Here is a 26,745-nt window from a genome sequence, read left to right as displayed (position 1 = left end):
ATTGACAGCATCCATTTTTATCTTTAATTAACTTTTCAGTTTGGCTTTCATCTTAAAGACTCACAGCAGAATTTACCACCAAGCCATAATGGGATTGCTGAATGGAAGATTCACAGAATCTGCCTAGCTCTGAATTTAGCTCAGTTGACCCCGTTATAAAAAAGAAAAGTCAACAACATAGATATGAAAGACAACTCATTAGGTCATACCACTTGCAGATGACAGTGTTTATTTTTGATTCCTGCTATTTATTTGGCCTCCTAATTCCCTTCGAATACACTCTCTTTTAACTCCAAAGCACCAACTACCCTTTGCTTAAGGTTTCATGAGTGCAAAAGCACATCAAAGAATAATTGCCACACAAATAATAATAGCTGCCACATATTGAACACTTAGGCCCTGCGCTGAGTGCTTCACAAGTTTCATCTCCTGCCAGGTAGCTTTTAAGGCACCATTTTAAAGATTAGGCACGGGGCCTAAAGAGAGACATTAAGTTTAGTTTGGAGAATGGTTAAGTCTTTGAAGTCAGGCCCCCTGGTTTTGAATCCCCGCTCACCATTTTCTTGCTCACTAGCTCTGAGATCTTGGGCAAACTACTTAACATTCATCTATTCATTCAACAAACATTTTGAGCATGTACCCTGCATTCAATATACTGGGCATTCATTGGTGAATAACACACACACAGCTGCTGTCCATCTGGAGCCAGTTTTCTACAGAGGGAATCAGACACACTGAAAGGTATGTAATTACAAATTGTGACAAATGTGGTGGGGGGAGGGGATGGGGGCAGTGATAGAGAGTAACAGGCAGAGAGAGTGGAGGACCCACCTTATATAGGTTGGTTTGACTCTCAAGAGGTGACAATTAAGGTCACTCTTGAAGGAGGAATAGGAATTAGGCAAAGCAGAGGAGGAGGGGTGGGAAGAGAATAGGGTAGGCAGGGGGAGCAGCTTATGTGAAGGCCCTTGGGCAGGACCCTTCTGGCGGTTCCTGGGACTGAAAAGGGGCCAGTGCAGCTGGAAGGCAGTGTGCAGGGGGGAGGGGTGTGGCGTGGTGTTAGTGAGGGTAGCAGGGGCCACTCTAAGCATCCTGGCAAGGACTTGGGACTTGGTTTCCATTTTAGGATGATCACTCCTATCTGTCTGTAGAATGTGCTAGAGAGCGCAGGGCAGAAGTCTAAGCTAGAAATAAGCATGGACTTGACTATACTAGGAAAGGAGAGGAGGGATAGGATATGGATTCAAGACATATTCAAGGTAAATAGCACTTAAGGTTGAATTAGACTTGGTGGGTGAAGCAGAGGGAGGAAGCAAAGATGACTTCCAGGTTTTTAGCTTGAGTAATTAGTTGGATGGTGGTACCATTGATTGAGATGGGAAGACTAAGAGCACAAAATGGTTTGGGACATACGTAAGTGACATGTCCCAGTGAAGATGACATCATGTACACAGTTATATACTGGAGCTCAGAGGTGAGATCAGCACCTGAGTGTGAATCTGGTCATTGTTAGTACGTGGAAGATGTTAAAAGCCCAGGAAATGGATAAGATCACAGAGCAGGGAGTGTACAGAGACAAGAGAATAGGTCCCAGATTTGAACCGGTAGAATTCTCAACACACAGAGTCTGAGTAGAAGGGGAGGAACCTGCCAAGAGAACTGAGAAGGGGAGGTCAAAACAAAACAAGGGTAATAGAAGTACCGCCCTTGTCATACTGCTTGAGATTAAACGAGCTAGTATATTAAAAAGTGCTTAGATCCTTATATTCCCCCACTGCTTAGCAAGGTTAATATGATAATTATTAAATTCCACTTTCTATGGCATGGCACTGACTGGCACGTGGGTATTACAAAGATGAGTAAGACCGAGACTCTAGGCCTAGGAGCTCATTATCTAGTAGAGAACATAAGATTTGTAGAGAAATAGACAAAAAGATAGAAAATGATAAGTGCTGTGAGAGAAATGAAATTAAAGTGTTCTGGGAGTTCAGAGAAGGGAGATGGGTGTGGCTGCTGGGGGAATCAGGCTACGCTTCACGGGGCAAGTGGCATTTTAAATGGATCTTGAAGAAAGGGTGGGTTTGGATATTGAGGGGAGGGGAGGAGTAAGGATGCATGAATACAGGAAAATGTAATAAAAATTCCATAATCTTCAGAGGAAAATGTGCTGTCTCGGATGCGGGTGCACTGTCAGGACTGTATGACAGCCCCTTTGGTCAAATCTCAGAGAGTTGGTAAACAGATGTTACTTTAGGGGACCTGGGTAGATGATGGCTGCAGCAACAGCAGCAGTTTTCATTGTCATTCGATCAGCCAGTGTCTCCTAGCAGTGTGAAGATGCCTGTTATCAGAGTCAGGTGCAGCCACCACATCCAGCAACTGAGAGTAATTGGTGTATCCTAGAAAAAACCATCCAAGATGCATACATTATATTCTATAATTATTTGCTTGGATTTTAAAGTGCCCAACAAATTACACACTTTGCCTTTCACTTAAAAACAGTAACAACTGGTGGTGTTTTTCACAGATTATGTAAATAACCATTGTTCTCATGGTTGTTGATATCACACTCAAGGGGAGATCTAGGAGCTCCAATTACGCTCACTGTGGCTGAGCCAACAAGCGTTTAATTCTAGTTTTGCCCCTGACAGGTACTGTGACCATCAACTGTTATTCAACCACTCTCTTTCAAATCTCCTAGCTGTAAAAATGCTTTACTTTCTCCCAACACTGTCAGGATGAATTGCATAAGTGTCTATATGCCCCGTAAATTCTTTAGAGCAAAATAGAAATTTACAGTGAAGGGACAATATGTACTTTCTTTCCTCCCTGTGCAGAAGTGTAATTAATCACTAACCCAGTTATCGTCTTATGATAGGGGCCCTTTTCTACGGCCCCTTTCTTTAAGTCTGGCTTAAGCAAGACTAGTTTCATTTGATATTGTTTCCATTTTCCTAGTTGTACTTACACCTAGGAAAAATGTCTTAACTAAATTTTACCTTTAGATTCTTTGCAACCAAGTTTTGTTTTTAAACATATTTACTGTGTCTGGAGCTTGGAGTGAAATTTCTGCTCACAAGGAGTCTTAGAGGTGTCACTCCATAAAGCTTTCTGTGAAGAATCAGTGAAACGCTCTGCCACTGAAGTTTAAAGATAATTCGCCTGAATCTCTTCAGCCAAATGAAGCTTTATAATCAATTATGAACAGAAGGGATGAAATATAGGGGCCAGCGGGATTTGAGACGGGATTCCAGCAGTCAGCATCAATCACCATCAGAGCTGCTAAGTGTCTGTGGCAGATGGAGTCACTAATATTTACAAATGTTAATTGATGGTAACAGAGGGCACTGCCCACATTTGAGACAATTGCGTATCGTTTCTGTAGATGGCTTGAGCAAGCGTCAGAGCTGGACCTTCCAAGTCCTCTGGTTTATCCGCCTCGTTTTAAGGATGAAGAAACAGGCCTAGAGAGGGAGGGTGACTTGCCCAGGGTCGCCTCGGCGGTCCACAACACAGGTCTCCTGTTGGGGGTCACTTTGCCCCCACAACAGCCCCATGAAGTAGGCAGGCTGCGACTGGTACCTTCCTGGCCCCAGCGCCGCAAGGAGGAGCCTGGGAACAAGTACTCTCCCACCGTTAGGATGTTTCAGCCTCCCCCGCTTGTTTCCTTTGCAGCTCTTATCACAACTCGGAATAACTTTATCTACGTTTGCTGGTTTTCTGTCTGCTAGGAGCCGTCTGTCCGTTTGGCTAGCCTCTTGGTTCTGGGCACAGAGCAGATATTAATTAATGGTAGTTATCACAGGTATGCAGTGCCTTGCTCAAGGTCACCCGGTGGCTAGACGCAGGACTGGCCTGCAATGCTAGCCTCGGGCCTTCGGCTTCCTGGCTCTGAGCCCAGGGCTGCGCCCGCCTGAAGTCGGGCCTGGAAGCGTGGCCAGGGTGATGGGGCGGGGCCAGGTGTGGAAAAGGCGGAGCTAGAGGCAGACGGGGTGGGACTAAAGGCGGGCCGGGGAACCGATTGGGCGGAACAGAGGCGGGGCTATGAGACGACAGGGCGGGGCCAGAGGCCAGCGGGGCGGGGCCAGGCGCAGCGAGCCTCCCCCTGCGCGCTGAGCGCGCGGAAGAGCGCGGGGTTGAGGTGACTGCCCCGGCGGGAGCTGAGGCGCTGAGCGGCCGCTCTGCACCCTCTGCTGTCACTTGGCTCCGACCCGCACTCCCCTCTCCGTCCTCCTCGAGTCCGTGTTCCCCGCGCGGCCGTCTCGCGGCGGCTCCCTGCGTTCCCGCGCGGGTCCGGGACGATGGCGGCGCGGGGGTCCGGGCCCCCGGTCCTCTTCCTCGCGTCGCGCCCGCTCCGCCTCCTCCTCCTTCTTCAGCTGGTCGCGGGGCGCGGCGCGCCCGGAGGTGAGCCTGGACGGCGCGGGCGGTCGAGGGGCGCGGGGCGGCCGGGGCAGCCACACGCCGGTGCCCGGAGAGCCGCGAGGCTCCCGCCCGCGCGGACAACCTTGCTGCGGTTATTTTTTCCTCCTGGAGGCTTGGAGTGAGGTTTCAGTTTACATGCCCAGATATGTTCATTTAAATGCAGAGAAAAGGCCACTTTGTTTTTTGTTCCATGACGCGCGTCACTGGACACCGCTGGGTGACTTAGGATATACTTCGATACGACTTTTTCAGTAAAAGATGCCATTGTTCTTGAGCAGGGCTTTCCTTCGTGGTTTCAGCTGGGCTTCCCACAGTTACTTGACTCACGGGCGGGTGTGGAGGCGCTTTGGGTTTAATACTAGGGTTGAGACTTGGTCTGCGGCCCCTTGCTCCCTTCCTCCCCCCGCAGCGTTGGAAAATCTTTCCTTTGCCCGAAGATGAAATGTGTGAGTTATAGAATGCTAGGCAGCCGACTTCCCTGGCTGCCGGGTCAATCGTTTGCATCCTAAATTCCTCATTAACTCCTTAGAGCAGAGCTTTTTTTCCCCAGCCTACTGTACGTCAAGATGTTTTGGACAGGAATAGAAACAACAAAAGAAAAATGCTTAGTACTTCTTCAAATTTCAAGTGCTTTAGAAAGTTTCAAAATGAGTCAGTCCTCTCAACCTTGAGGAAAAATACTACCATTTATGGAGGACCTCTGGCGTGATCTAGACGTAGAGAAGGTAAGAATCCTCTAAGCAAGAGATAAAAGCCGGAAGTTCGCTACATCAGTATTTCAGGTTTTGTCATGAGTTTCTTAAAAAGAGAAAACATTATTTGGATGTAAGAACCTTTTCTTGTTTCTTCTTTAAGGGTTTTAAGCTATGATTTCTGATCTAGAAAGTAATAATCTTGAATATGAGAATTATTTATTGCAGGATGTATTGCTTAATGTAGACTGAAGAGAAATAATGTGGAGGGGTGATTTAAACAAATAAAGAGAATCCTGTGCAGAGAGAGTCATATTAATAGAGAGAAAGGAATGCGATTTTGGAGCCAGACAAACCTGGGTTCAAATTATGTCATTGATGTATCTTGACTTGGACAAGCCTGTCTCAGCTGTCTTTCTTCTTTGGAAAAAGGAGGATGATACTGCTTACCTCTGAGTCGTTTTCAGAATTAAGTAACATGTATGAAATGCCAGGTGCTGTGCCTGATACTCTAGAAAACAGTAGTTCCCTTTTGGTGAAAGGGGAACTTTTTTCGTCTGTTTCAGTATAAAACATGGTAGCCAAACATTAAATAGTGTAAATAGTCATCTGTTCATGCATGGTGTTGAGTGTCATATCCAAACAATCAGAGCTGATTAATTCCTTCTTTCTGCCCCCATTCTACTTAGTGAATACCTCTCTTATGATACCCATCTCGTTGTATTACATTTGTATTTTCTTTTCTCTTTGTCCCATGTGAGCTCCTTAAGAACTGTGATCTCGTCCTGTTTATTTTTGTTGTCTCTAAGACCTAGCTTATTGTAGGAGTCCAGTAAATGTTTGTGGATGAATGAATGGAAAAGTAATATCTCTCTGGATATTAGTTTCCTCATCTGTAAGATGAGGGATCATTAATGGTACCTCCCTCCAGCTCTAAAATCCCAAGATTCCCTGTATGCTTAGTAAGTGATCGTTTGAAGAACAAAGCAACATTGAATGGGCGATGGAATTGCACACTTGCTCCTAAATGTTGATGTGCTTTTGTGTATAACTGCCTTTGAATGTAGAGTGGCTGAAAGGAGTGTCTGGAGTCAGAAGACCTGCCACTGACTTGCTTTGTTTCCTGGAGCATATTGCTTGACCCTGCTGATCCTTTATTTCTCCCTCTTTAAAATGAGAGGGTGCCAGTAGATGGTTTTTAGGTCCTTTCAATCATAATTACTTTTATATTTACATTTTATTGTTTTCATATTCATCTTAGAGTCTTACTAATAACTCTTCCTCAGGTTTTCTGTGAGCCAATCCCCAGGAAAAGAAAATGTCTAGTCTGCCAGCAGCCATACTTATTTGGCTGATGGAAGATCACAGAACTGTGAAAAGTGGCTCAAGAGGCAATTTTGTCTTTATTAAAGAATAGATAATTAACTAGTACATTAAGATAATACAGGCCTTTTAAACTGACTTAACCATGATTGGGACAGTGATTTATGGAAATTAGATAGTCATTGGTTATATTTCTTAGCTGTGTAGTTGTGTGACATTTTAAATGGTTGAAACGTTATATTTAGTATATGTAGTGCTGAGTTTTGTTTCAAAGGGAAATAAGATAATTATTTCATAGAAAATGAGAGCTATGAAAGATTTTTTTCTTTTCACCTTTAGTCATTTTCATTAACATTTTTAGAAGCTAACAGAACACACATAGTGGCTGTCATCTCTACTTTCGTTATGATTACATCCCAAAGAGTATCTAGGTGCCTCATGTCCTTAGGTAAACATTTTACACAATTTTATTTAAAATTAAAAATTATTTTGGTTTCCTTGCAAATACTAAGTATGCTCTGTGAGCCAGCACCTGGAAGGTAGGATTTTATTTGTGTACTGTATACTCCTGATACAGTAACCTGCCAATGGAACTTTGAAAGATTTTCAAATTGCATTTAGCAAGTAATTTTTTATAATTAGGATATGAATTTTTAGTACAGTAATTTCAATACAGAACATTTTTCTTCTAATAGCATTATCCTTTTCCCCTAAGAATTGGAATTAAATTTTTTCAGATGTAATTTTAAGTTTAATATTAAATAAACATGTCTAATGAGAGTTGGTAAATATTGGAGTAATTTTTGAAAAAAGTTTACAGGGGCCAGCCCCATGGCTTAGCGGTTAAGTGCGCGTGCTCCGCTGCTGGCGGCCCGGGTTTGGATCCCGGGCGCGCACCAACACACCGCATCTCCGGCCATGCTGAGGCCGCGTCCCACATACAGCAACTAGAAGGATGTGCAGCTATGACATACAACTATCTACTGGGGCTTTGGGGGGAAAATAAATAAATAAATAAAATCTTAAAAAAAAAAAAAAAAGAAAAAAGTTTACAAATTGTTTCTTTAGAAATATGCTCTCCAGAATAGCATAGGTATAGTTTTATAATGACGATAGGATATGAGATTATTTTTAGTGATCCTTTTTTTGCTCTGTAACTAAAGTTTTAATTTAAATGTTCTGTTTCCCTCTCAACAAAGTGGGTATAGAAGGAATGTACCTCAACATAATAAAGGCCATATATGATAAACCCACAGCTAACGTCATACTCAATGATGAAAAGCTGAAAGCTTTTCCTCTAAGTTCAGGAACAGGACTAGGATGCTCACTCTCACCACTTTTATTCAACATAGTATTGGAAGACTAATAACTAATAATGAGCTATGAGACAGAGAAATTAAGAAAACAATCCCATTTACAGTTACATCAAAAAGAATAAAATACCTAGGAGTAAGTTTAACCAAGGAGGTGAAAGACCTGTCCTCTGAAAACTATAAGACATTGATGAAAGAAATTGAAGATGACGCAAATAAATGGAAAGATATTCCATGCTCATGGATTGGAAGAATTAATATTGTTAAAATGTCCATACTACCCAAAGCACTCTACAGATTGAATGCAATCTCTATCAAAATACCAATGGCGTTTTTCACAGAAGAGGAACAAACAATCCTAAAATTTGTATGGAACCACAAAAGACCCCAAATAGCCAAAGCAATCTTGAGAAAGAAGAACAAGCTGGAGGCATCATGCTCCCTGATTTCAAACTATACCACAAAGCTCTAGTAATCAAAACAGTGTGGTACTGGCACAAAAACAGACAAATTGATCAATGGAATAGAATAGAGAATCCAGAAATAAACCCACACGTATATGGTCAGTTAAACTATGACAAAGGAGGCAAGAATATACAATGGGGAAAAGACATTCTCTTCAATAAGTGGTGTTGGGAAAGCCGGACCACTATCTTACACCATATACAAAAATAAATTCAAAACAGATTAAAGACTTGAATGTAAGACCTAAAACCATAAAACTCCTAGAAGAAAATGTAGGGAGTCAACTCTTTGACATTAGTCTTAGCAATATTTTTTTGGACCAGTCTCCTCAGGCAAGGACAACAAAAGCAAAAATAAACAAGTGGGACTGCATCAAACTAAAAAAGCCATTGCACAGTGAAGGAAAGCATCAACGAAACAGAAAGGCAACCTACTGAATGGGAGACAATATTTGCAAATCATGCCTCTGATAAGGGGTTAATATCCAAAATATATAAAGTTACACAGCTTAATATAAAAAGGAACCCAATTGAAAAAATGGGCAGAGGATTTGAATAGACATTTTTCCAAAGAAGAGAGAGAGATGGCCAACAGGCACATGAAAAGATGCTCAACATCGCTAATCATCAGGAAAATGCAAATCAAAACCACAATGAGATATCACCTAACAACTGTCAGAATGGCTATTCTCAAAAAAAAAAAAAAAAAAACAAGTGTTGGTGAGGATGTGGAGAAAAGGGAATCTTTGTACACTGTGTGTTGGAAATTGGTGCAGCCACTAATAAAAAAAAAAGTATGGAGGTTCCTCAAAAAATTAAAAATAGAACTACCATGTGATCCAGCAGTTCCACTTCTGGGTATTTATCTGAAAAAAACAAAAACACTAATTAGAAGAGATATATGCACCCCTATGTTCATTGCAGCATTATTTGCAATAGCCAAGATATGGAAGCAACATAAGTGCCCATCGATAGATAAATGGATAAAGAAGATGTGGTGTGTGTGTGTATATATCTATGTATATATACACACACACGTATATATACATATATAATTATATAACATGTTATATAACATATATATAATTATATAGCATAACATATATAATTCAGCCATAAAACAGGATGAAATCTTGCCATTTGTGACAACATGGATGGACCTAGTGTGTATTATGCTAAGTGAAATAAGTCAGATAGAGAAAGACAAACACTGTATGATTTCACTTATATGTGGAATATAAAAAACAAAACAAATGAACAATTAAGATGTAACGAAATCATAGATACAGGAAACAAACTGGTGGTTATTAGAGGAGGGAGGGGTTGGGAGGTAGGCAAAATAGGTGAAGGGGATTAAAAGGTACAAACTTCCAGTTAGAAAATAAATAAGTCATGGAGATATACTGTACAGCATAGGGAATATAGTTAATAATATTGTAATAACTTTGTATGATAACAGATGGTAACTAGATGTCGTGGTGATCATTTCATAGTATATATAAATATCGAATCACTATGATGGACACCTGAAAGTAATAGGACATTGTATGTCAATTATACTTCAATAAAAAAATAAATAAATGTTCTATTTACCTTTTGGGGAAGCATGATATTGTTTCTCCTAACTGTGATTCAGTGACCTCGTACTCTTTTCTTCTAAAGTAAAATTATAAAATATAGCCTTTTACCAGTAAAAATAGAAATTAAATATGATATTTGAATTCTGATAAAAAGGGCAGTCTGAACTTTTGATTTTATTTTTATTTTACAATTGCCGATGTATGTATGGAATTGGGCAAAACTATTTCTCCTCTGGGTCAGGGTTTCTCAACCTCTGACATTTGGGTCTGGATAATTCTTTTTTATGGGAGACTGTCCTGTGCCTTGTAGGTTGTTTGGCAGCATCCCTGGCCTCTATCCACGAGATGCCAGTAGCACCCACCAAAAAATGTCTCCAGATATTGTCAAATGTGCCTTAGGGGCTGGCCCAGTGGCGCAAGTGGTTGGGTGCGCGCACTCCGCTTCTGTGGCCTGGGGTTCGCTGGTTCGGATCCCTGGCGTGCACCGACGCACTGCTTGTCATGCCATGCTGTGCGGTGTCCCATATAAAGTAGAGGAAGATGGGCATGGATGTTAGCTCAGGGCCAATCTTCCTCAGCAAAAAAGAGGAGGATCGGCATTGGATGTTAGCTTGGGGCCGACCTTCCTCGCAAAAAAAAAAACAAGAGGGGGGACAAAATTGTTCCCCTCACTTCCCCACCCCTTGAGAATCACTGCTCTAAGTCTTGTAGGCCAGGGCTTCTCAAGCTTTAATGTGCACAGAAGCCCCCCCCGGGGATGTTGTTAGAATGCAGACGCTGATTCAGTAGGTCAGAGGTGGGGCCTGAGATCCTGCATTTCTACCAAGCACCCATGTGATGTAGATGTTGCTGGTCAGAGTATCCCACTTAGAGTAGCAAGCTTATAGACAGTTTTCCATTCATATCAATTGGGTGAATTCTCAGGAGCATCCGATGATGGTAATTATGGAAATAGTGAATTTGTGATGAACTATAGCCCAAACAACAGAAGACCAATAGAAACTAAGAAAACGAGCACCATCCTAACAACTAGCAGCTGTCTTCACTTTTCCGTATTTCTTTTCAGTCCTCAGTATTCATTCATAATTGGACAGTTGTAAGGAGGAAATTTGCTAGAATCTTATCCAAGTCATACAGGCTATAGTGAACTGAGGCAACTTCATGTACCCTTAGTGTTTTAATTCGTAACACTATAAATGTCTTAGCTCATAATATATATTTATTGCCTGTTGAAAGGTTTATCAAATTAAGAGTGAACTCTGCATTACTTGATCTGATGATGCTTAAACTTTTTTTTTGAGTGTGAAAGTTGTCTCTTCTCCTTGAGAACTATTGACTGGACCTAAATTTAACACTGCCTAAGGTCATTTTCTGACTGCAAGTTTTCTGGGAGTCAGGGCAAGATATTAAATTAGGTTTACTAAAGCATATCAGTTACAGAGAAATTTTATCCTATAATTCTGTAATAAAAATCAATAGAAAATATAATGAAAATCCTGGAGTGAAAAAAAATAACCCTCTGCATTTCATCTGTAATACTTAAAATAATGATTGGTAAGCATAGTTGTCACTTTGAAAATGTTGGATATGGCACACATTTCTTCTCATTTACAAAATGGTTGATTATGTTCACTATTTTATCTTCCTGTTGCTTAAAATAGCTCTCCTAGGACTGCTGCAAAGAGGATTTTTTAAAAAAGGACTAGAAGTCACTTTCTGTTAACTTAAAAGTACAAGGAGACTTAGAGGAGAGGATTAACTACTCCAGGAATACCTGAATTATGAACTGGGGATATATAATATAGATCACTTCTACAAACTTTTTTAGATGTATTTTTCATTCTTGTGGCAGCCTGTGGAGAAGAAAGGGAAAGCTATTGGCAGTACCTAGCAAAATTTAAAACGTATATGTATACCCTTGACTCAGCAGTTCCATTTCTAAGAGTCAGTGCTATAGAAATCCTAGTATAAGTGTGGAAAAATAGATGTACAAGTATGTTAACTACAGCGTTTTTACATTGTAGCATTGTTGGAAATAACCAAAAATTGAAGACTATATAAATGCCCATCAGTGGTGAAAGCTTAAATAAATTATGATACATCCATAACAGACTGCTTTGTAGCTTATGAGGAGAGAGTGGAGATGGATAGATACATACTGACATATAGTATTGAATGAAAAAAGCAAGTCACAGAACTTAAAAAGAGGAAAGTATTTGCTCTTCCTCGTGTGTGTGTGTGTGTGTGTGTGTGTATAAAAATGCCTACACATCAAACTTAACAGTGGTTACCCTTGGAGGAAGGGAGATGGGAAGGAGGAGAGGGAGAATTCTTACTCATTACTATGTACTTCTGGTTTGAATCTTGACAATGATCATACGTTACTTTTGTGATTAAAGTATTACAGTCATGTGCCACATAATGATGTTTCAGTAAACGATGGATTGCATGTATGACGGTGGTCCCTTAAGGTTACTACCATATAGCCTAGGTGTGTAGTATAGTAGGCTATACCATCTGTGTTTGTGTAAGTACACTCTATGATGTTTGCACAATGATAAAATCGCCTAATAATGCATTTCTCAGAACTATCCCTTCATGCACCAGTGATGCATGACTGGTTTTCTTTTTTTTGCTGAGGAAGATTTGCACTGAACTAACATCTGTTGCCAATCCTCCTCCTTTTTTTTTTTTTTGCTTGAGGAAGACTAGCCCTGAGCTAACATCTGTGCCAGTCTTCCTCTATTTTTTATGTGAGTCACTGCCACAGCATGGCTGATGAGTGGTGTAGGTCCGTGCCAGGGATCCAAACCTGTGAACCTGGGCCACTGAAGCAGAGCACACCAAACTTAACCACTACACCACGTGGCTGGCCCGTGGCTATATTTTGAGAAAAACGAAAACCTGGGTCCTAGTTCCATCTCTACTACTTAATAGCTACTAATGTTTGACTGGTGGTTCTCAACCAGGGGTAGTTTTGGACTGCCCCCTACCCCCCAGGACGTTTGGCAATGTCTGAAGATATTTTTGGTTGTCACATTGTGGGAAGGATGTATATAGTGGGTAGAAGCCAGGGATGCTGCCAAACATCGTATAGTGCATAGGACAGCCCCCCACAAAAGAAAATTATCCAGCCCAAAATGTCAACGGTGCTGAGCTGAGAAATCCTGTGTCAGACTCCAGGGCTGCAGCTGTGTTCAGATATGCAGGTTGTGCACCTTACAGTATCAGGGAATGCCATTCACATTGTGGGGTATTCTCTGCACAGCCATAAAACTTTGTAATTATGATATAATGAAAATAAGTAAATATGCAAATTTGTACCCCAGGAAGGTAGGCACTAGAATTGTCTGCTTTATGCCCAGCACCTAGCACAAAGGCTGGCACAGTAAGCAGCCACTTAACATTTGTTGAATGAACGAATGAATTTAAGTGTTTACCACATGTTAGGCTGTAATATACCCAGGTTGCAGCAGATGCTAAAGATTTAAGAATTTATGCAAGAAATTTAAAATAGCAGATGTTGTCTATTAATTTATCTTTATCTGAGGATTGGCAAAAGACTGCTAATATTCATATTTAGCTGTAGAATACCTTGGTTGATTTTTTTTCCAACACTTTTTGATAAGAAAATCATGTTTCTTCAAGGGAGAATGCTAATAGAGGACACTATCATGTCTTATCTTCCTAGAATTGGTTTTAAAAATCCTTAGTTATCTATTTTTTTGGCTACATACTGAATTTAGTGGAGAAGACTATAGAAAAATTTAAACTACCTAGACACTACCTGACATAATAAGATAATGTACTTTATTTCATTTTATCTGCACAACAATGAGGCAGCTAAGCACAAATTATCCTTTTTATTAATGTTTTACAATGGAAAAATTCAAACATAAACAAAAATGTTCAAGTATAATGAATTGAAGAATTCTTGCCATACACTTTTAACAATTATTGACATTTTGCCAACAGATATCTTTATTTATGTAGATTAGAAAATTGTAGCATATAGAGGTTAACAGCTCATTAGTGGTGCCAAGTATTCAAATTAAGTTTTTCAGCTTTGCAGTTCTGTGTCCTTTCTTACTCACCACACTAAAATTAAGGAGCAAGGTTACATTTCTTTGAAAATATATGTGGTTTCACTAAATGCCTTGAAAGTGAAATTTTTTGGTAAGTCATTCTCCTAATTCCTTAAACTTGAGACAATACTAGAGTAATACTCAGAGTTAAAATTGAATTTGTAAAGCCCAAATTTAAATCCTTCAAAGTGTTAATGCCATTATTCATTTTTCTACCTGTTAGGTATTCAATTTAGTTTTTCTCTTGTTAATTGTATTTTTAACTACCACAGAGAATTGCCCCATTCATTTTTTTTTTTCTTATCTTATTTTTAGTGTGCTTCACTGCTTGGTTCCTCTTGTTTTTCTGAGATACATGATTTATGTGCTCTTGGTAGGTTGATATTCTAATTATTATTATTAGCTTTAAAGGATGTAGACTTCAGGAAAGCTTTTTATTGAACTGTCATTGCATTGTGTTGAGAGTGCCCAGTGCCACAGCCACATTCTTCCTTCGTATTTTTGCAAGGTTCCGTTGCCTAGGGTAATCTGTAGGGAGATGATCTTCGCTGAGCTATCAGGGAAGTTTTAGGTAGAAATCAGTAGCTCTACAGGCAATGATTGTTTTGATTGCACTATTTTTGTGTATTTGCCTTTTGAGGACTGTCAGTTACCATCACTTTAACAATCATTTGTGGAAAAATAAGAATGACCTTGTGCTGGCACTTATAGGCACAATTTTATTTAATCCTCACAATAACCTTATGAGGTAGGTACTATTTTATACCAGCTTTACAGATGAAGAAACTGATATACAAAGAAGTTAAGTAACTTGCCTTCAGGTCAGACAGTAAGTATTAGAGGTTAGATGGAACCCAACCTGTCTGGCTTAAAATTCTGAGCTCTTAGCCAGTTATGTTGCCTCTCTTTATGTTCACGTCTGAGTAAGACAAGGTCTCTGGCCTCAAGAGGCTGAGTCTAGTGACTCATAGTCTTTAACAGCAAATTTGTATAGCTCTTGTTATTGCTGCTTCACAACCAGTGATAACATTCTGAATCGTTAGAGATAAATGGGAATTGTCAGATGGTACTGACTCATTTATTCATTTATATATTCATTCAACAAACTGAGCACCTACTATGTGCCAGTATGTTATTAGGAATTGGGGTTATAATGATGAATAGAACACAGTACCTGCTGCCATTAGTTTACACCATAGTGCAAAAGATAGACTTGAATCAAATACACCCAAGATTGTGTAATTACACCCCAGATAAGCAACATGGTTCTATGCAGAGGAACCTAATGGAGACTTTGGGGCAGGGAAGAGTTCCTGAAGAAGGGATGCTTGAGTTGAAATCTGAAGGATGAGTGGGAGTTAGATAGGTGAAGGGGGAGGGAGAGCATCTCAGACAGGGAAGAAGAGCACTTCTTATAGGAGGGAATAGTGTGGTGTGTTTGAGAAGCTGAGCTGTCGGTGTGGCTGGAGCAGAGAGCAAAGGGGAGAGGCACACCAGAAGAAGCATTTGGCCTTATCGATTTTGGTCTGTCTTAAATAATGAAAGCTACAGAAGGATTTTAAGCAAGGGGGTAACAGCATATCTGCATTTTGAAAAGATTACTTGGGTATTTGCACAGAGAACCAATTGGAGGGGGTCTGAGAAGCTGCGTGGAGACCACATAGGGTCGTAGGCTTGCTCTAGTCCTGATGAGAGATAAGATAGCTTGTGCTAGGATGGTGGCAGTGGGGGTGGTAAGAAATGGATGGATTTGAGAAATATTTAGGAGGTAAAGTCAACAGTTTCCTGGTGGATTGGATATGTGATAAGGGAGAAGGTGGTGTGAAAGATGACTCCTAGGTTTTTAAATTGTTGAACTAAGGCAGGTGATGGAACCACTCATTGTGATGGGGAATACTGTCAGGGGACCATTTTGGGGAAGATCATGAATTTGTTTTTGGACATGTTGAGTTTGTGGTGCCTTTAAGATGTCCTTATTTCATATAGATTAGAGAATTGTGGCGGATGGAAGTTAACAGGTAATTAGTGGTGCTGAGTATTCAGGTTAAGGTTTTTAGTTTTGCAGTGCTATTTCCTTTCTTCTTCACCATACTAAAATTAAGGAGCAAGGTTACATTTCTTTGAGACTATACAGTAGTTCCCCCTTATCTGTGCTTTCACTTTGTGGTTTCAGTTACCTGTGGTCAGCTGCAGTCCGAAAATATGAAATGGAAAATTCCAGAAATAAACAGTTCATAAGTTTTAAATTGCTAGCCCTTCTGAGTAGCGTGATGAAATCTCAGGCCTTCCCGTGTGGGACATGAGTCATCCTTTTGTCCAGTGTATCCACACTGTACATGCCACCCACCTGGTAGTCACTTAGTAGCCCTGTCGGTTATCAGATCGACTGTTGTGGTATCACAGTGCTTGTGTTCACAATCGTTATTTTACTTAATAATGGTCTCAAAGCACAAGAGAAGTGATGCTGGCAATTGAGATATGCCAAAGAGAAGCCATAAAGTGCTTCCTTTAAGTGAAAAGGTGAAAGTTCTAGACTTATATAAGGAAAGAAAAAACATCATATGCTGAGGTTGCAAAGATCTACAGTAACTTTTATTACAGTATATTGTTATAATTGTTCTACTTTATTATTAGTTATTGTTGTTAATCTCTTACTGTGCCTAATTTATAAATTAAACTTTATCGTAGGTATGTATGTGTAGGAAAAAACATAGTATATATAGAGTTCGGTACTATCCACAGTTTCAGGCATCCCCTGGGGGGCTTGGAATGTATCCCCATGGATAAGGGGGGACTACTGTATGCAGTTTCACTAAATGATTTGAATATGAATTTTTTTGGTAAGTGGGAAATGGGTATTCAGGTGTGGACTTGTAAGTGAGCATAAGTGAGGCCATCTTATTACGCCAGATACTCCAGGCCCTCCTCTGTGTGACTGCTCACTGCTCTGCATGTACTCTAAAAGAATTCACATGCTCTCTGGATTTATGGCCTCCTCTTACATATGTACTCCCCGAGTGCTCCCTGAGCTTGATAAATTAAAACTTTGTTCTATGAGTTTCTCTCCAGGAACAGGCTGACCACAGGCGGCAAACACACCTACAAGGTATCCATCACAGCTGACAGAAGAATGGAACAATGTAATGCCTGGAGCCTGTCATGCCTGGAGATCAACATCCCTGAACCCCCTCCTCACTGCCCAGTTTCCCTATATAGCTGCCTCAAGATTCTGTAATCCTTGAAAATGGGTTTTTTTGAGACATTAATCACCCATCTTCTGATTTGCCGACTAATGTAATCTAATTAAACTTCCTTTCTCGATCCCTAACTCATTGTGATTAATTGGTTCAGATCGTGATGAGCAGAGCAAGCGCATTGCTCAGTAACAGACTGGCAGGAGAAGTCTGCACTGGAGATACAAATTCCATAAAAACCATCTGCCTTTTTCCTTAAGCTCATTTTAGTTGCAGTGCCTTTAGAAATGACCTGTTGGGATGCTCTGTTATAAATAAATGGAGAGCTAGAGTAGAATTTCTAGGATCTCCATTGCTGAATGCAATTTTACAGCCTCCTGAAAAATGTCTAATTGTTGGGTACTTTCTAAAAAAAATCTCTCCCAAAAGTAAGGGCTAGGTGTGCTTGTGCCAGTAGTTTCTGAAAGACTTTGCTTATTCGTGTTTCTGAAAGTGTGTCTCGAAAACCAAAAGTATCCCTGAGGTCTATCAGGTGGTCAGCACTGGAATAATATTTTTTGCGTACATTTTACAATCTTGAAATATAAGATTAATTGTTATTTTCAAGAAGCGTCATTGTATTCTTAATGTTTGTATTTTTAAGGATTGTGCATGTAATGAATTTATTGTCTTAGCTAACATCTTGATGGTGTAGAGTTTAGCTAGGCTTCACATAATTTAAGCTAATTCCATTAGCTTACTTTCCTTTTCTTGTTGTTACTATCGTGTTGCATTATATCCTATTTTATAGAAAAGGATCAGTGGCTCAAAAACAGTGATAATAAATAATAATGTACAATTCAAAATTTTTCCATAAATGTAGCATGCATACAGAGTATAAATCTGTATGTGGTGGGACAAATCAATCTGCAAATATGGTGATTTCACATTTACTACCCAAAAAGGAAAGCAAAACAATGACTGTCTGAAAATCTGATTTCACCCTCTCAGTAATCCATTCCCTAGTACTCACGGTTTATTTTATTGTGAAATTTTGTCAAATAATGGCAGCCCAGAAAGGATTTGTGACATTTTCAAAGGACAGTGGCCTCTCTGGTGAACCAGTTATTTTCTTGAATAAATATAAAATAACACTTTAGAGTATAAGATTGATGAGTTTTGTTGCTAAAGTCAGAGAAGAGACCAAGATCCCAGAGGTATCATTCAGAGTAGAATGAATTCTATGTGACAAACATAGGTTTAAGGCCTGCCATTGGTAAGAAGCTTATAAATCCAGGCACAAGTTATTCTGCTTGAAGAGAAAGCAGAAGTGACTATTTACAGAATTCCTTTATTAAATGACGGTGTTGGATATCACATGATATTAATAACATGCCATGTGGGAGAGCTATTCCTGTCACGTGTGTGTGTTCCAGTATTTTGCTTTTTGGTTAGATGAAACCGTTAATGCAGAGCATGAAGCACCTTCTGGCTTGTGCATGGTAGGTATGAGGGAGGTGTGCCTGACAGCATTTTATTTTTATTGCTGAGAACCCATGTTATAGAAGAAGAGATTTTAATTTTAGTTAGGATTATTTTGTGATCTCTGGTATAGACGGGAGAAGTGTATTGAGAACAACTCTGACAGAGCAGCAACTCTGAGCAGCAGGGAAAGGTGTTGCTGTGCAAATAAGCAGTGTTGCACCGGAATGCCAGTCCACGCACTCGCATTCACAGAGGACAGCTAGCGGGGAACAGTGTGCTTCCTGATCTTGATTCAGTGTTGAAGGAGATAGTAAGAAATTGTGAATAAGATCAAATCACAGGCACCAAGTGTGTCTCTCAGCCTAATGTATGCAGAAATGGACGCTGTGTGTAAGACTTTGCATTTCCACATTGAGATGTCCTGGCTCTCAAGGGGAAAAGTGCACACACGAGTTCTTAAACTTGTGGGATTTGAGAGAAACATTTCTTTGTGACACTGATAATGCCATTTTTCTGATTTTAAATGTTCTCAAGTAGCATAGCTCATTGATACAGTCATATCTTGAATAGCGAGAACTGATCACTTGAGGGGAAAAATATGATGATTTTTAGTTTTGAGGATATCAGTATGAGAAGGTAATATTTTTGAAATATTAATGCCCCTTTTATGTTGTTCATGGTTTTTTCTTTTACCCTTTGGCCCTTCTCCCTACCTGTTCAAACGAGGTAATTCTATGCTCTTACTTCAGAGAAGGAATGTGATAGCAGACAGTGGAGATAAGGAGTTCCTTTTTGCCTTTTTGAGTTTCAAAAGCCTGGACCATAGTGAGGAACAGAAGAGACTTGGCATAGACTCATAATATAACAGCAAAGGGGCCGGCCTCATGGCTTAGCGGTTAAGTGCGTGCGCTCTGCTACTGGCGGCCGGGGTTCGGATCCCAGGCGCGCACCGACGCACTGCTTGTCGGGCCCTGCTGAGGCGGCATCCCACATACAGCAACTAGAAGGATGTGCAGCTATGACATATGACTATCTACTGGGGCTTTGGGGAGAAAAAGGGGAAAAAAAGGAGGAGGATTGGCAATAGATGTTAGCTCAGGGCTGGTCTTCCTCAGCAAAAAGAGGAGGATTGGCATGGATGTTAGCTCAGGGCTGATCTTCCTCATACACACACACACAAATATATGTATATATATATAACAGCAAAGCTTCTCCTTGATTGGAGAAAATAATTCCCTGGACTGAGGGAGGAAGAAAAGACAGAGGAGATGGACAAGAGAAAGATTCAGCAGGCCTCAGTGTGAAGGGACTGGCTGGAAGGGACACTTGGATAAAAGCCGATGTAAAGCTTGATGCAGCATTCAGAGTACTCTTCAGGTCCCTGCTTGAGTTGAATTTCCAGATCTACCAATGCTAGCTGCCATTCCTAATACTCTATGGTTATGAGTTATGAGTGTGGCTACTTGAGAATTGTTTTTTTAACTCAGTGTGGTATTTTTCCCCTTTCCCTTTTTGTACTCTCCCCTTCCCATCTCTTCTCTCCCCCTCCTTCCCCAACCCACATCAATATCTTCCCACATAACCCTTGTTAATTACTCTTGTTAATTTAATATGCAAACTTCCATAAGTTTCTTTAGGCATATTCAGTCATATATCTAGATAGATATGGATAGATAGATTTTAATCATTGATTGTTTTACAAAAATAGGATTATGTTATAGTCTCTTTTCTGCACCCTTTTCCCCTCTAACAATACCTCTTGAAAATCCCTCTAAGCCTTTTGTTTTCTTCAGTTCAGGTTTTTGTTTGATGCTATTTATTATAAACTCCTTTTTTGTTGAAATTTCAGATGCCATTTCTTTTTTTTTTTTATAATTTTGTTTATTTTTCCCCCCAAAGCCCCAGTAGATAGTTGTATGTCGTAGCTGCACATCCTTCTAGTTGCCGTATGTGGGACGTGGCCTCAGCATGGCTGGAGAAGCGGCCCGGGATGCGAGCCCCGGGCCGCCAGCAGCGGAGCACGCGCACTTAACCGCTAAGCCACGGGGCCGGCCCCAGGTGCCATTTCTATGAGTGATAGTTTCAATTGGACTTTTTTTTTTTAATAATTAAAAAAATATTTAATTAGAAAACACGTAGCATAAAATTTACCATCATAACCGTTTTTAAATGTGTGGTTCAGTAGTGTTAGGTATATTCACATTATTGTGCAACAGATCTCTAGAACTTTTCATCTTGCAAAACAAGCTCTATACCCATTGAACAACAACTCTCCATTTTCCCCTCCCTACAGCCCCTGGTAACCACATTCTACTGCCTGTTGCTATGAGTTTGATTATTTTAGGTGCCTCTGTAAGTGGAATCGTGCAGTATTTGTCTTTTGTGACTGGCTTATTTCACTTAGCATAATGTCCTCAAGGTTCACCCATGTTGTAGCATGTGTCAGCATTTCCTTCTTTTTTTAAGACTGAGTAATATTCCATTGTGTGTATAAACCACATTTTGTTTATCCATTCATCTATAGATGGACATTTGGGTTGCTTCCACCTCTTGGCTGTTGTGAATAACACTGCTAAGAATATGGATATGCAAATATATCTTTTCAAGATCCTACTTTCAATTCTTTGGACTATATACCCAGAAGTGGGATTTGTGGATCATATGGTAAATCTATTTTTTAATTTTTTGAGGAACTGACATACTATTTTCCATAGCGGCTGCATCATTTTATATTCCCACTGACACTGCACAAGGGTTCCAATTTCTCCACATCCTCACCAACGCTTGTTATTTTCTGGAGTGGTGTGTGTGCACACGCACGTGTGAGGAAGACTGGCCCTGCACTAACATCTGTTGCCAATCTCCCTCTTTTTGCTTGAGGAAGATTGTCCCTGAGCTAACATCTGTGCCAGTTTTCCTCTATTTTGTATGTGGGATGCCGCCACAGCATGGCTTGACGAGCAGTGTGTAGTTCCACACCCAAGATCCGCACCCGCAGACCCTGTGCTGCCCAAGCAGAGCGCATAAACTTAACCACTACGCCACTGGGCTGGCGCCAATTTTCTGGTTTTTTGATAGTAGCCATCCTAATGGGTGTGAGGTGATATCTCATGGTTTTGATTTGCATTTCTCTAGTAATTAGTGATGCTGAGCATCTTCTCATAATGCTTGCTAGCCATTTTTATGTCATCTTTGGAGAAATATCTGTTCGATTCCTTTGCCTATTTTTTAATTGGGTTTTTTGCTTTTTTGTTGTTGATTGGTAGGAGTTCTTTGTATATTCTGGATATTAACCTCTTATAAATATATGATTTGCAAATATTTTTTCCCATTCCATAGGTTGCCTTTCACTCTGTTGATTGTATCCTTTGATGCACAGAAGTTTCCAAGTTAGATGTAGTCCCTTTTGTCTATTTTTGGTTTTGTTGCTTGTGCTTTTGGTGTCATATCCAAGAAATCATTGCTAAATCCAGTGTCATGAAGCTTTTCTCCTATGTTTTTTTCTAGGAGTTTTATAGTTTTAGGTCTCAATTTAGGTCTTTAATCCATTTTGAGTTGATTTTTATATATGGTGTAAGATAAGGGTCCAACTTCATTCTTTTGCATGTTTTCCCAACACTACATGTTGAAGAAACTGTCCTTTCCCCACTGAGTGTCTTGGCACCCTTATTCTGCAAGCCTTTTAATGACTGTATAATATTTCATGTAATAGATATATCATACTCTCTTCAATTGTGTTGTTTCCAGAGTTTTACTATAATGTTTACTGTGGTAAACATTCTTGTACATTTGTCCTTATGTATTGCTGCTTTTACTGCTATGGGAGTGGGTGTGGGATTACTGGATCAAAGGAATACATATTTTTATTTTTTGATAAACTTTGCAAGATTAAAATATTACAAGATTACTTTCCAAAAGGCAGTAACCGTTTACATTTCTACCACCAGTGTTTGAGAGCAACAGGAGTCGTCTTTATCTAATCCTAGGACCATTGGCATCAGGAAGGCCTCTCCCAGGGGAGGGATCACATCTATGACTAAGAAAAATAAAGATGTTTCTCTATATCATTACAATGTTAGCGCCTAACATTTATTTTTTACTTTTTTATTTTTTTTTAATTTTTTGTTTATTGCAGTAACATTGGTTTATAACATTGTATAAATTTCAGGTGTATGTCATACTTCTATTTCTGCATAGATTACATCATGTTCACCACCCAAATACTAATTACAACCCATCACCACACACATGTGCCGAATTATCCCTTTCACCCTCCGCCCTCCCCCCTTCCCCTCTGGTAACCCCAATCCAATCTCTGTCTCTATGTGTTTGTTTGTTGTTGTTATTATCTACTACTTAATGAAGGAAATCATACGGTATTTGACCTTCTCCTTCTGACTTATTTCACTTTGCATAATACCCTCAATGTCCATCCATGTTGTCACAAATGGCTGGATTTCGTCGTTTCTTATGGCTGAGTAGTATTCCATTGTGTATATATACCACATCTTCTTTATCCATTCGTCCCTTGATGGGCACTTAGGTTGCTTCCAAGTCTTGGCTATTGTGAATAACGCTGCAGTGAACACAGGGGTGCATGTATCTTTATGCATTGGTGTTTTCAAATTCTTTGGATAAATACCCAGCAGTGGAATAGCTGGATCATATGGTAGTTCTATCTTTGATTTTTTCAGGAATCTCCATACTGTTTTCCATAGTGGCTGCACCAGTTTGCACTCCCACCAGCAGTGTATGAGAGTTCCCTTCTCTCCACATCCTCTCCAACACATGTTGTTTCCTGTCTTGTTAATTATAGCCATTCTGACGGGCGTGAGGTGATATCTCATTGTAGTTTTGATTTGCATTTCCCTGATAGTTAATGATTTTGAACATCTTTTCATGTGTCTGTTGGCCATCTGTATATCTTCTTTGGGGAAGTGTCTGTTCAGGTCTTTTGCCCATTTTTTAATTGGGTTGGTAGTTTTTTTGTTGTTGAGATGCATGAGTTCTTTATATATTTTGGAGATTAAGCCCTTATCAGATGTATGGTTTGCAAATATCTTCTCCCAATTGTTAGGTTGTCTTTTCGTTTTGTTGATGGTTTCCTTTGCTGTGCAGAAGCTTTTTAGTTTGATGTAGTCCCATTTTTTATTTTTTCTATTGTTTCTCTTGCCCGGTCAGACACGGTGCTTGAAAATATGTTGCTAAGACCGATGTCAAAGAGCGTACTGCCTGTGTTTTCTTCTAGAAGTTTCATAGTTTCAGGTCTTACATTCAAGTCTTTAATCCATTTGGAGTTAATTTTTGTGTACGGTGTAAGGTAAGGGTCTACTTTCATTTTTTTTGCATGTGGCTATCCAGTTTTCCCAACACCATTTGTTGAAGAGACTTTCTTTTCTCCATTGTATGTTCTTGGCTCCTTTGTCAAAGATTAGCTGTCCATAGATGTGTGGGTTTATTTCTGGGCTTTTGATTCTGTTCCATTGATCTGTGTGTCTGTTTTTGTGCCAGTACCATGCTGTTTTGGTTACTAGAGCTTTGTAGTATATTTTGAAATCAGGGAGTGTGATACCTCCAGCTTTGTTCTTTTTTCTCAGGATTCCTTTAGCTATTCGGGGTCTTTTGTTGTTCCATATAAATTTTAGGATTCTTTGTTCTATTTCTGTGAAAAATGTTGTTGGAACTTTGATAGGGATTGCATTGAAGCACCTAACATTTAAATGCATGAAGATTCTCCTATTCTCATTTTCCATAACGTCAAGAACCCCACTGAGTTAGAGAAACGGGAACTGACCTGAGTTGCAATCAGAGTTCTGTGATTTACTGGCACTTAACCTAAAAAGATGGAATCAGTTGATGTGGAAAAAACATGGGCTTTGGTGACAAACCTGGCTTCAAAGCCTGGTGACAACTCAGCTTTCCAGGATTTTGCTGTATGATCCTGGGCAAATGACAACCTCTCGGAACTTGAGTCTCTTCGCTTATAAAGGATGTCCACACATTTGATGTTGACATTTTAAAAACATGTAATTGACATTTTTATTACTCAAATGCTGTCTCAGTCTGTTTGGGCTGCTATAACAAAATACCACAGACTAGGTAACTTATACGCAACAGAAATTTGTTTCTCACCCTTCTTGGGGTTGGAAGTCTGAGATCAGGGTCCAGGGTGGTTGGATAAAGGCCCTTTTCCAGGTCTCAGATTTCTTGTTGTTTCCTCACATGGCAGAAGGCACTACGGAGCTCTCTGCATCGTTTTTTATAAGGCACTAATCCCATTCGTGAGGATTCTACCCTCATAACTTAAGGACTTCCCAAAGGCCTTACCTACTAATACCATCATCTTTGGGGGTTAGGATTTCAGCATGAATTTTGGAGAGACACAAACATTCAGATCATAGCAAGTGCCATATTCTATTTATTAAAATAGTTATCAAAAATAGACTATTAAAGGCAAAACTATGGAGACAGTAAAAAGATCATGGGTTGGGATGATTAGGGGAGGGATGAAAAGGCAGAGAACAGAGGGTTTGTAGGGCAGTGAAAATACTCTGTATAATACCATAATGATGGATACATGTCATTATACATTTGCCCAAACCGGTAGAATATATAACACCAAGAGTGAACTGCAATGTAAACTATGGGCTTTGAGTGATAATGATGTGTCAACATATGTTCATCAGTTGTAACAAAGTACCATCTGGTGAGGGAGGTTGATCGTGGGGAAGGCTATGCATGTGGAGGGAAGCAAGGTGTATATGGGAAATCTCTGTGCCTTTCCCTCAAATTTGCTATGAATCTTAAACTGCTCTTAAAAAATAGTCTTAAATTTTTTTTTATTATTTTTTTAATGGTCACCATATAAGTCTAGTTAACATCTGTCACCATACGTAGTTACAAAATTTTATTTTTCTTGTGATGAGAACTTTCAAGATCCATTCTCTTAGCAACTTTCAAATATGTAACACAGCATTATTAACTATAGTCACCAAGCTGTACATTACATCACCCTGACTTATTTATTTTGTAACTGGAAGTTTGTATCTTTTGGCCTCCTTCACCTATTACACCTGCACCCCCACCAATCTGTTCTCCGTATCTATGAACTTGGTTTTTTGGGTTGTTGTTTTTTTTTTTGAGATTCTACATATAAATGAGATCATATGGTATTTATCTTTCTCTGTCTGACTTATTTAGTTTAATGCCCTCAAGTTTCATCCATGTTGTTTCAAATGGCAAGATTTCCTTCTTTTTTATGGCTAATATTCCATTGTATATATATATACCACATCTTCTCCTTCTTTTTTTTTTTTAGGTGAGGAAAATAGGCCCTGAGCTAACATCCATGCCAATCTTCCTCTATTTTGTATATGGGACGCCACCACAGCATGGCTTGATGAGCAGTATGTAGGTCCATGCCCGGGATCCGAACCTGCAAACCCTGGGCCGCTGAAGCAGAGTGCACGAACTTAACCACTACACCACCAGGCCAGCCCCTATACTACATCTTCTTTATCCATTCATCCATCAATGGATGCTTAGGTTGTTTCCATATCTTGGCTATTGTAAATAATGCTGCACTGAGAGTGGGGCTACATATATGTTTTCAAGTTAGTGTTTTCATTTTCTTCAGATAAATACCCAGAAGTGGAATTGCTGTATCATAGGTAGACTTATTTTTAATTTTTTTTATTATTTATTTTTTTTTGAGGAACATCAGCCCTGAGCTAACATCCGATGCTGATCCTCCTGTTTTTTTTTGGTCAAGGAAGATTGGCCCTGAGCTAACATCTGTGCCCATCTTCCTCTACTTTATATGGGACGCTGCCACAGCATGGCATGACAAGTGGTGCATCAGTGTGTGCCCAGGATCCGAACCTGCAAACCCTGGGCCGCCGAAGCCGAGCACGTGCACTTAACTGCTTGAGCCACCAGGCCAGCCCCCTTATTTTTAATTTTTTGAGGAACCTCCATACTGTTTTCCATAGTGGTTGCACCAATTTGCATTCCCACCCACAATGTACGAGGGTTCCCTTTTCTCTGCATCCTCACCAACACTTGTTATTTCTTGTCTTTTTGCTAATAGCCATTCTAACAGGTGTGAGGTGATATCTCGTGGTTTTGGTTTGCATTTCCCTGATGATTAGTGAAGTTGAGTACCTTTTCATGTACCTGTTGGCCATCTGTTTGTCATCTTTGGAAAAA

At 39.9% G+C, this 26,745-nt stretch overlaps 1 protein-coding gene across 1 annotated transcript in view; it reads left to right on the top strand.

Moving 5' to 3' along the window:
• The first annotated feature begins 4,141 nt into the window (after nucleotides 1-4,141).
• The window catches only part of CHRNA5 (cholinergic receptor nicotinic alpha 5 subunit), a 46,534-nt gene continuing 23,930 nt past the window's right edge, over nucleotides 4,142-26,745 (top strand). The window contains exon 1 of the mRNA XM_058542167.1: nucleotides 4,142-4,404. Coding sequence (XP_058398150.1) covers nucleotides 4,302-4,404 — 103 coding nt within the window. The 5' untranslated portion in view covers nucleotides 4,142-4,301. The remainder of the gene's footprint in view (nucleotides 4,405-26,745) is intronic.

Source organism: Diceros bicornis, chromosome 5, assembly GCF_020826845.1.
Source record: "Diceros bicornis minor isolate mBicDic1 chromosome 5, mDicBic1.mat.cur, whole genome shotgun sequence".
NCBI classification, from domain to species: Eukaryota; Metazoa; Chordata; class Mammalia; order Perissodactyla; family Rhinocerotidae; genus Diceros; species Diceros bicornis.
The sequence above is the reverse complement of the archived record's forward strand: the minus strand, read 5'-3'. Positions and strand labels throughout refer to the sequence as shown.